At 39.9% G+C, this 11,206-nt stretch overlaps 1 protein-coding gene across 2 annotated transcripts; it reads right to left on the bottom strand.

Moving 5' to 3' along the window:
• Nucleotides 1-483: 483 nt before the first annotated feature.
• On the bottom strand, nucleotides 484-10,080 carry LOC307041743 (uncharacterized protein). Of its 2 annotated transcripts, none has more exons than XM_079685251.1 (8): nucleotides 9,881-10,080; nucleotides 9,389-9,449; nucleotides 7,777-7,843; nucleotides 4,816-7,535; nucleotides 3,091-4,120; nucleotides 2,083-2,235; nucleotides 1,796-1,885; nucleotides 484-1,130 (listed from the first exon to the last, which is right to left on the bottom strand). In XM_079685251.1, the coding sequence occupies exons 5-8, from the start codon at nucleotides 4,102-4,104 to the stop codon at nucleotides 822-824; spliced, it is 1,566 nt and encodes a 521-aa protein (XP_079541377.1). In that variant the 5' UTR covers nucleotides 4,105-4,120; nucleotides 4,816-7,535; nucleotides 7,777-7,843; nucleotides 9,389-9,449; nucleotides 9,881-10,080; the 3' UTR covers nucleotides 484-821. The 2 variants fall into 2 exon arrangements, with proteins under 2 accessions (XP_079541377.1, XP_079541378.1); XM_079685252.1 differs by having other exon boundaries at nucleotides 7,462-7,535.
• Between the last annotated feature and the right edge of the window lie 1,126 nt (nucleotides 10,081-11,206).

Below are 11,206 nucleotides of genomic sequence, written 5' to 3'. Positions count from 1 at the left end.
GGAAAAAACAGGCTCTGTCCATTTCGTTAACAAACTGATACACTGAAAAAAAGAACACATTGGATTTACTCAATTCAATTGTGGACATTTGTTGCACACAAATAATTTGCTTTGGCAGCAACCTATAGAATTGTTTTAAATCAACACAAACGATTTATGTCCAATCAACGCAATTACTTTGTGTTGATTCAAAGTTATTGAAATGTGTTTCAATAAAGTAAATTAAACACTTTCATCATTTTACTCCAACCCATTTTGATCACTTTATTCAAACACAATTCAATCCCTTTTATTCCAACACTATTTGATCACATAACTCTAGCAATATTTGTTATTTTAATATTCCCATGTCTATTACATGTTTTCAGAATTGTAATCTTTTTTGTTATACATTATATTTATAAATATAATTTAATGTAAATATGAAACAGATTTTAAAAGTAAACATAACCCACTTTTTTTGCATTGAAAACGATTAGAAAGTTTTGTTTCAAGACCTTTATTCAAGAACCTGGAGATTAAATAATCACTCAAGTCTTTCCAAAACTAATCTCCAATTTGAGAAGTACAAATATTAAAAAGGACCTTACATATCGTTAAGCAATTTCATTACAACAACAACAACGTAAACAAAAAAACAATATATATATATATATAAATAAAGCATCCCCTGCTTTTTATAAGGCATCAATAACTGCGATGGTGGGAGAACCAGCCACACCACTCAGTCCAGGAATGTATACTCTGCATCTCAACTACAAGAACAGTGTAGGAACAGCGAGCCGTGAACATGGACAGTGAACATGGACAGTGAGCTCTCTTCACTCGTGCATTTTCCTCTTCAAGTTTTGGGCCTTTCTTGAAAGGTCAGATGCATCCACCTCCATTATAAGCTTCTGAATAACTTCTAAGGTGTTGCGGAGCTTCAACGGGTAATTCATGTTTAGGGCATAGATGAGTCCAAACAACATTACAGCTGCAAGAGCCACATTCTCCAGATCCTGAAGCACCACCACACCCTCGAGGATAACTCCGACATCAGAGTAGTCACTGCTGGGAGTCTCTCTGGCAACATAGATCCCCACTGTTGTTTTTTCTACCTCACGTAGTGTGTTGGCCTCAGTCATGTCCTGGTGGAAGACAAATGATTTCTTTAAGGATAAGATTTTTTTTACTCGGACCTCATTAAGACACAATTTGCTTATTTGACTCTACTGTGGCACTACACTAATTAGCACAATGCTTGCGAAGAAGAATACCTGGTTTGTTTTCACCTGTGGGTTTCACCAGCCTGGCTAACAGATTGTAGGTTGTACATTAAATTGAGTGAATGATAATTATTATTGGTAATATATATATCAGCGACTTTAAAAAGAGGAGAAGGTTGGAGAGAATAAACAGGTGAAATGAAATGACACCAAATTGCTGGAGACTAATGAGCAAAGCATTAGGTACTACTCCTGATTCATAATTCACCCTATGTAATGTAATATAAGCCCCACAGGTGGAAGATACTGCAGCCTGAGGAGGATAGAGCTGTCCTTAAGACTATTGCATTAGTATTTGAATGTGTCTCTGGAATCAGAAGAACACAAATCATGATAGAGCATGTTAATTCTAACAAAACCTATTATAATATCAATTTCAGGAAGACAGCTAAGTAACATGTCTGGTAATATGGTCTGGTATATCTGGTCAAATGAGGTTCTTTTAACTGAGGCTATTTTTCTTCTTAAAAACATGTTCAAACTAACTTCTTTTTTGTATGTGGATTACTACTTTAGCACACACTCACCATGTACTCCTTCACCAGATCCTCAGGATCCTCATTGAGGTAGATGCAGAGTCCTTTAATGAGGCACTCCCTGTCAACATCGATGTCTTCCTTAAGGATTAAAACAAAGAATATAGGGACATTTTAATCAAATTGAACCTATGGAGTGGTCACATTTTGGGATAATTTACCATTGTAATTGATTTTAGACTGACCTAATGCCAAAAAGGAAATATTATATATATACACACACACACACACACACACACACATATCTACACATATACACACAGTTAAAAAGTTCTTACCGTCATCATGGCAGCCATGTCTTTTAACTTCTTGCCCTGCTGCCCCGATTTTTTCGAGAACACCCTCAGCAGACTTGCGGATTGTAGGTCAAGCTGTGACAGGAACCTTGACTGTAGAGCCATAGTTGCAATCCGCTTGAACTCTGCGTTAACCTGAAAAAAAAATGAAACCATTTTTTAACAACACGGCCCACTCACATACACACATTTGTTTCATTAAACTTACAGCTGCCAATCACATAACTGTATGCACTATGCATGTTTGCTCAGCATTTGATTTCGGCTATGGAATATTGGGTGTGAATGCTGAAAGCATTTTGCTCTACCGAGATGTAATCCAGCTCGACGCGATCTGATATATTTTAGACAAACTTATTTTTTTAGGCGGCTTTGATGTAGTGCTAACTTATACAATCATATTCGCCACAGTAGATACGAGATTTGGACCTGAAAATCACCAATAATATGTTTGTGAATGTGTGACGAATCTGATGACAGAGGCAGACCACAACTGTTGTGTTCGGTAAACACAACATGTGGAAACCAGTTAGTCTGAAAACCAGTAGGGACATGACACCAGCAGTATGTGCTGTGTGTTTCTGTTCTCAAGGAGGTTTAATAAGAACTTGTGCTAAACAAAACTTGCAGTCATTTTAATTTATGACGTTATCACGGTATTTTTCCTTTTAACTCTAGGCCCAAATTCCTCGCTAAATAAATGTTCCTCCTCCTCAATCCTATTTTTTTCGGCCCCAGGGATGACGGACATCCTTAAACTCAAGCCCTACTCATCTGCTTCAATCATGTTCCCACTTTTTCAAATATTCCTACTACTTCACCTTCTTCTTACACATTTAAGCCAGCAATGCAGTGAAGCATCAGCTTTTCAACATCCAGCATTCATTTGCACCTACTTCTGAACAACATCGTAATGGGGCCAAGCTTTACTCTAACAGTTGCATATACCATCTACAGCACAAAAAGTTACACCATTATCTGTGTACTCACCTCCATTACACCAAAGAGAGCTGGCCATCTCTCTTGTACATCACTGGTCATGGGAACATCACTAATGACTTCTTGTCTTCTCAATGCAAATGTTTTCTCCATTTTAGCCTTAACTGTCTCTCTGTTATTACGCTTCTTGTAATCTGAAAGGAGTTCAACCCTCATCTTCTCTAAGGACTGGGCGCATTCTCCAAGTGGAAAGTCAGGGCAGTAGGCCACTTCACCCCTCTTTGGTTTCTTAACTTTAAAAGCAGGAGAACGTTTCCCTTCTGGTTTATGTTTCAAAGTATTTACACATACTTCAGGACATCCCACTTTCCGGAGATGTGTGCGGTAGTTGGACAACTTGTATTTGAGACTAGTCTTCCATCCCCCATAGCCAGAGGCTGAGCCTTTTTCTTGTAAACATGGATGCTTCATGACGAGCGCCTCTGCAACTTGGTCAAACTCCCTGTCCGTGGCGTAGACTTTGTGCTTAACTACCTCCTGAATCAACCCCTCTAGTATATCAGACTTGAGCTTTGAATCAGGGATAAACAGTGTCCCTTCTTCTCTGAGAACTCTGTGGGCCTTTTCAAGCTTAATCTCTGCATCATACGAAAAACGGGGAACATGGAACACACCTGGCCATGAAGACCGTGAAGAAGTGGACTCTGGAGATGTGAGAATCCCGGTGCTGTCGCCTAGAGAAGATGTGGTGTCATCAGGATGACTGGTTGGTGGAAAGGAGCAACTGTCCACACATTGATCTGCATCAGCATTGAGAGGTCTGCATGATGTGTATATGACCTTGACTGTAGCTTTGTCTTGTATTTCTCCCATGGAAGTTAAGTTCATAAATTCATCGCCAAAAAGCGTGTCCATGAACTGCAGCCGAAAGGGTTCCTTTACATTACACTGAGTCTTTATCTCATTCTCCAGTTCATTCACAGTTGAAGGCAGGCCAGCAGAAATCACCACCCTCTGACAGCTGTCAGCCCCTAGGATTACTCTGAGAACAGCTGATGTCATCATGGTCTTTCTTCACCGTCTGTTAGGAAAGAGAGTATATAAACAATAAAAGGTTTAGAATTAGTTTTATTTCAAGTACATGGGCCTTGGTAGAAGAGTGAATGCTTGTCATTTTTTAAAAGGGTTCATTGTGAAGAACAATAACAATGTTATTGGACCAATGTATAGGGTTGGGTACTGTTCACATTTGAACCCATAGATATAAACAATAGATGGCTCACCCATGCTGCTGGCCAATGGAGACCGACGTTGCAACATGGCCGCCATCTTGCTGCAGTCAGCTCGCTCATTCATAACATTATGGTTTACTATTTAAATAACCATAGTTTGCTCAATTTTCAAACGGGTTGGTTTGTTATAAACATCAAAGATGTAGTTATGATACTGCATACTTATAATTATGAATTTTTTTTCAACATGTCTTGTTGTCTCCTGTATCATAGCCATGCTAATAACGTTTATAATAAACCAAACCGTTTGTAAATCAGTCAAGATTTCAGCGAGTTAAGAGTATTTTTGTGCAGATCACTCACCTTACAACAGTAGCTGGTGACTGCAGCAAGATGGCGGCCGGTGAGCTACGCTGGAAAATCTCCCATGAGCCATCTAATGTTTATATATATATGTGTTTGAACCGATACCAGTACCCAACGGTACCTATTCTCTGTACTTTAGTCTGTACCTGCCCAAGCAGTGTTTAATTTGTTGCTTTACCTCAGACACAGATTGATCTCTTCAAGGTCACCATCCGCACACATCCAACCAGATAGGCGGCCAAGGGATACTCATCGACCAGTTCACAGACTTCCACAAGAGCAAGTTCTCGTGACGGAGATGGAGTCACCTCAAAGGCGCTGTAGTGCTCACTATACCATCCACACAGCAGTTTCAAGACAAAAAACACTCTCTGATGCAAAATGCATATTTGATGGATTTCCCCAAATTCGGGCAAGCCAACTCCAGACCCATGGACAACTACCATACCTGTCCTGTAGTTTATTCCCTTGCTCCAAGCATTTTTTGCAAGGTGTATTTCAGATATGTCAGGATCTTTCTGTTTAAAAGCTTGAACTAGCTCCTCCTTCAAAACATCTAAGGGGACAGAAGATACATCTGAGACATCCAGCATTTGTTTATCAATACTTGGAGACGACAAGTGGTAGCCAATCATAAACTGATGTTTCACAGCCAGAGATAGGGGCACGTTTTTAAAGCAACTGGTGTGTTTGATTATGTTTTTAAAGAAACTGTGCTTTGCCTCAAACCTCATAGTCCAAAGTCCCACAAGAGGCCCAAAAAACCTTATTAGTTGTGGGTAATGTTCTATGTAGTGGTGTTTGGGACGCAGTCTATTGTTAGGAAAAACCTCTTGATACCTTTGTCTATGGTCTGAAATTTTGCTCTCAAGGTATGCAATAGACTCGTCGTTGTGAACTGGGGCAACCACAAGCTCAACAATCTGTTTTAGGTCCAACAAGACCTGCCATGCTGGATCATGCTCAGGAATCTTAGGCCCAATTATAAATGGGAGCAATCTTAACAAGCACCAGTTTTCATGGGCATTACCACCTATGGTTTTCCTGTGTGAGAGATTTTGTGGCAAAATATGAGGCTTATTTGTTTTGTCTGTCCACTTGTATGGGAAATGTAGAATGGAATTGTTAATATCTTCCAAGGTTATGTACTTCTTTGAGATTAGAAATGTTAGACAATGTGCTATTTCAACAGGCACAATGCCTTCAAAGAGATCGTGGGCAATGTCAGGAGGATAGCCACTGATGACATTAAAATGAGAAAGCGCTTTAGTCAAAGGACAAGCTCTTTTAACTCCAAAACAGCTGCTGCCACTATCTAGGGCTGTTCTGACATGAGTGTCATGTATTTCTTTTGTTCTGAGGCTGAAAGTTCCTGCTCTAACCTCATTTGATGCAATGTCTGAAGCTGTTGCGGTACAAAAACGACAAAAATAGGTGCCTGAAAAATTCTCAACAAAACCCGCTAATCCATGAGCTCCTAAATTGTCTGCAGCAATAGTTTGAACTGTACCTTTGAGCGATGTTCCCAGTTGTGGGACAAAAATTCCATCAACTTCCAAAGACCTGAGATCACGTAGAAGTGGCTCTAAAACCTTGTCATAGCCATAGGTCTTAACATTGTCTGTTTTGCACAAAATAGCTAAGTAAATGGAGGACAAAGAGGAATGAGACCCTGGGGGTAGGTTACTCAGCACCCAGTACACAGCACAAAGTTTGTGGGTTTTACGGGAGGTGCCAAGAGGGTTACAGATCTCGAAGTCATCAACATACAAACCAATAGATACCCTTAACTCTTGACCTGACAATAAACTGTTTTGCTTACAATGCAGACCATCCCTGAAACACTTGAACACAATTTCTTTTGCTGTCTCTGTTTCCCTTTGCGTTTCGTGACTACAAACTAACTTGTCCACAATATCTTTCCTATTCAACAGCACCTGTAGAGATTCAAGAATGGGGACATACTGGAAGGTTTTCTTCTCTTTAGCATCCAAGATACATTCAACTGGTTCAACAATATTAAAGTTTGCCTTGTAATACTGCTTACGTTGATATGTAGAACTCAAAGGACCACCCTTCTCTATGGCTTTATTTATAGGATTCCCAGTGCACAGAGAAGTGGTTATTTCCTCTATGATAGCTCTGTCAACCTGGAGTTTGTGCTTCTGAAAAATATCAACTAGAACGCCATCAGTGTGGGAACTCGAGAGAGAGCTAGTTAAGTTGTGAAGCTCTAGCAAAAAATCATTGATTGCTGTGCTTGGTACATGCGTTAAATGTTCCAACTTTAACAAAGCTGCTGCAAAAGTTTGTTCAATTACATTTGGAAGGTCATTCGGGGCATAAACACTGCAATCTGGTTGTGCATCAGAGTATGCCTCACCTATTTCATCATCTGAAGTATTTTGCGCAGATTCCAGAGAAAAAAAGGTGGTTGATGTCACAATTTCTGGTTTAAAATCTGTAATTGAATAATAAGTATGTTTTCTGCTCCAGTGGGATTTAAATGTTCCGTAGATATTTGTTTGAAAGTTGCAATCTAAAAACATGCAAGTTACAACCTCATTTTTGTTAAGGTGTGCATTAATGTGAGCCCAGTAATACCTTTCCGAGACAAGATCCTTACAAGGACATAACTGGCACCTAAATATACAGCTCTTGGATTGATGACTGGTTTTAGTCACATGAAATCTATTCAAATGAATTAAAAAAGCATTCCACGTTTTAAAAGTGCAGGGGCAGCTTACATATACACAAGGAAAACGATTATTATTCCCATAATATCTATGTTTCACTCGATAATGTTTTAATATTTGGGACCTACTTGGTAAAACTGAGGGGCAGGCCTTACAACGCCACATTCACAGCAACATTCTGGCAAACTTGCAGCACCATTCACTGCAAAAGACAAATGGAAACAAAGAAGGATTAATGTCGAATGAGAAAATTCTGACAAAAATGTAAGACAAGCTTTCAAAATGAAATAAAAAACATCAATCAATAATAAAATGGGGAAGGTCTAAGTAACAGTAGTGACACAACTGTTTATAAAAAGCATTTCAAAAAGTGTGACACATCACACAATGGCCAATCACACCGAGTGGGACAGGGTTAAACCAAAATACAATTGTATTCTCACCATATCAATTTGAGCCCACAGTAAAAGCGCCGACTCCAGACACGCACAGAGTTCGCGTTTCAATCTGCTGCAACAAAGAGCAACACAAAAAACACTTATACAATGCAAAACAGTATTTCTATAGACAAAAATTGTAAATACTCTACACATACGGGAAGTAGGGGTTCTGGAGGTGCTGCAGCACCCCCTGTTGGTGAATGGTGTACATTTTTTGCTGGTTACTATTATGTTCATGTTACTGTTGAAATCTCTCCCCACTTTTGGCCTCACCGCCTAAGTAAAATGACTTCCCGCGGCTATGACTCTACAGGTCAACAGATTATGTTATTTTGAGGGATGATGCCAATCTTTTTTAAAGCAGATCAACAAATAGCCAATATACATGTCTGCATCTGAAAATGTAAATGACACCATTGCTCCCTTCAATGTACATGTATATATACGGCTGGGTACCTACCGAAATAATCTGGTACCAAGTAGTATCGACTTCTCAAGTCAAAGGATACCTATCCTTATCATAATAATCACTGCTACATGGGGCACTGGGAAAGTCAGATGATGTCAGTCTGCATAATAATTAACCATGTGCTGCATAATAATTAGCCATGTGCTTCTGGTAACTAGAGCATATAGCCTGTCTGTATCCCCTAGAATGACGCACAAACATATATGCCCTAAAGCTGATGCACCGGACTGCTAACCATGCTAAGCCGTTAGCCCCTAAGTAGCCGTTAGCCCCGTTAGTACCTGTTAACTGTGTTCGTTATTCTCCCGACCAGGAGAGAAGCTTTAAAATAGGAGACTAAATGGAGTCTCTGTGAAAGTTCAATTGGGTACTTTAATTTAAAAAGGCGCGGGTTGGTCACAAGCATGATATTGTTCAGTCAGACAAACAGCTGTGATCTGGCTCTCCTCGATAGGGAAGAGAAGAGAATGGATCTCTCCTCCGGTGCTGTTATATATCCTCTGCTGGCTCCTCCCCGCCAGCCGGCTCAACTCGTCTCCAATGTCCGTTATTGCATTTAAACAGAGGATAGGTTCTTTTCACATTCAATATATGCTTAACACGCCGTTTCTCCTCATATTCTCTTTCATCACTTTTCATTTAACACATTCTAAACGCTGTAATCAATACTCTAAACAATACTTCTCGGCTCGTTTGGTTTCCGGATGTTGTCACATGCTACTCTCGTCTGTAAACAATAATGTATTCAAATAGTACCTTCATTTAATATTCAGCATGGTAGTATCTCGACATCTATAGTTGTAGTGTTAAATCAGTAGGCTTCGGTTTTCACCACTCCATATCATTTCGCTACTAAATTCACCTCTTTAGGAAATCGTATATTAGCCACATGCTAAATGCTAACCGGAGATGAAGGATTTTCAGAATAAAAGCTTAACTGCTTGTGCACAAGAATTTCTGGTTTTTCAGTATAAAAGAGCATTAAAACTGACGGCATGTTTAAACTACATTTCCCCATTAAAACATTGATTTTAATTTTCTAACATACCCCAATCAGGTTTTAAGGGTAGCCTACTGGTATCATAATTCTGATAAACGATACCCACACTTCTAATCCTGTTATTTACAGATAAAATACATACTCACCACAGAACTTGAGCCACAGCAGAGGCACTACGGTCGTCTGACGGCAATCTACAGCAGCAATCTGCAGCAGCAACAACAGCATTGACATTAAAAAAGTATTGCCGTTTTTCCCTTGCTAAAATTTAGCATAACTTTGGAGCGTGGCTTGGTTAAAAAGTGAGCGCCCCAGCCTCTTAATTAAAAGACAGTAATGTAAACTCATACTGCTCGTTGACCAAAGCTTTCGTTTGAAAGCTAACGTTAATCCTAATGCGACGTTAGCTAACAATGGCTAAATTAACAGATAGCATTAAGTAACTACGAACCAACACCTTGCGGCGGGCCCCACCCGCCATTTTCACAGAGGAAACGTAGCACATGGTAATTCAACAGCACGAGAGCAAATAACTTCATGACAGTTCATTAACTTATGTTGGTGACTTTCAATGCATTATATTACATATAGTTACGCATTAACTAATATTCCAATGTATTCCAACCATCCATACTTACCGATCCAAGCTGGGTAATGGCGGGACAGAGCTGCCTTCCTTGCTGCTGTCTTCTTCCACAAAGAAATGCATTGCGCGATTTCGCGGGGTATATTGCGGTGGAATTGATACATTTATTTGATTGACTCATTTTATCCCAACATGACCTAAACAAGTTCATGTACTCTCTCCACATAAAATGTAGATTCTACTCAATACTATTACATTTTGCTTTGGAACATGAGGCAATTGTATAACATTCACACAATAGGCTTGGATAAATCCAACAGATGGCCAGTCCCCCTTTTTTCAGTGTAGGCAAATGGACAAAAGTGTGATTAAAGCATATGCGGGACCCCAGCAAGCTCCAGACTATGTGCATTGTGTCGGGGACCCTCGTGAATGATAAGACCCATCATTTAAATGCAAAAACCACCATTAAAAGTCACTTTTAGGGGGGAAAAACAGGCTCTGTCCATTTCGTTAACAAACTGATAGGCAAATGGACAAAAGTGTGATTAAAGCATATGCGGGACCCCAGCGAGCTCCAGACTATGTGCATTGTGTCGGGGACCCTCGTGAATGATAAACCCATCATTTAAATGCAAAAACCACCATTAAAAGTCACTTTTAGGGGGGAAAAACAGGCTCTGTCCATTTCGTTAACAAACTGATAGGCAAATGGACAAAAGTGTGATTAAAGCATATGCGGGACCCCAGCGAGCTCCAGACTATGTGCATTGTGTCGGGGACCCTCGTGAATGATAAGACCCATCATTTAAATGCAAAAACCACCATTAAAAGTCACTTTTAGGGGGAAAAAACAGGCTCTGTCCATTTCGTTAACAAACTGATAGGCAAATGGACAAAAGTGTGATTAAAGCATATGCGGGACCCCAGCGAGCTCCAGACTATGTGCATTGTGTCGGGGACCCTCGTGAATGATAAGACCCATCATTTAAATGCAAAAACCACCATTAAAAGTCACTTTTAGGGGGAAAAAACAGGCTCTTTCCATTTCGTTAACAAACTGATAGGCAAATGGACAAGAGTGTGATTAAAGCATAGGCCTATGCGGGACCCCAGCGGGCTCCAGACTATGTGCATTGTGTCGGGGACCCTTGTGAATGATAAGACCCATCATTTAAATGCAAAAACCACCATTAAAAGTCACTTTTAGGGGGAAAAAACAGGCTCTGTCCATTTCGTTAACAAACTGATAGGCAAATGGACAAAAGTGTGATTAAAGCATATGCGGGACCCCAGCGAGCTCCAGACTATGTGCATTGTGTCGGGGACCCTCGTGAATGATAAGACCCATCATTTAAATGCAAAAATCACCATTAAA

This window comes from Notothenia rossii, assembly GCF_949606895.1.
Source record: "Notothenia rossii genome assembly, chromosome: 5".
In the NCBI taxonomy this organism is placed as follows: Eukaryota; Metazoa; Chordata; class Actinopteri; order Perciformes; family Nototheniidae; genus Notothenia; species Notothenia rossii.
Note: the sequence above shows the minus strand (reverse complement) of the source record. Positions and strands in the feature narration are given on the sequence as shown.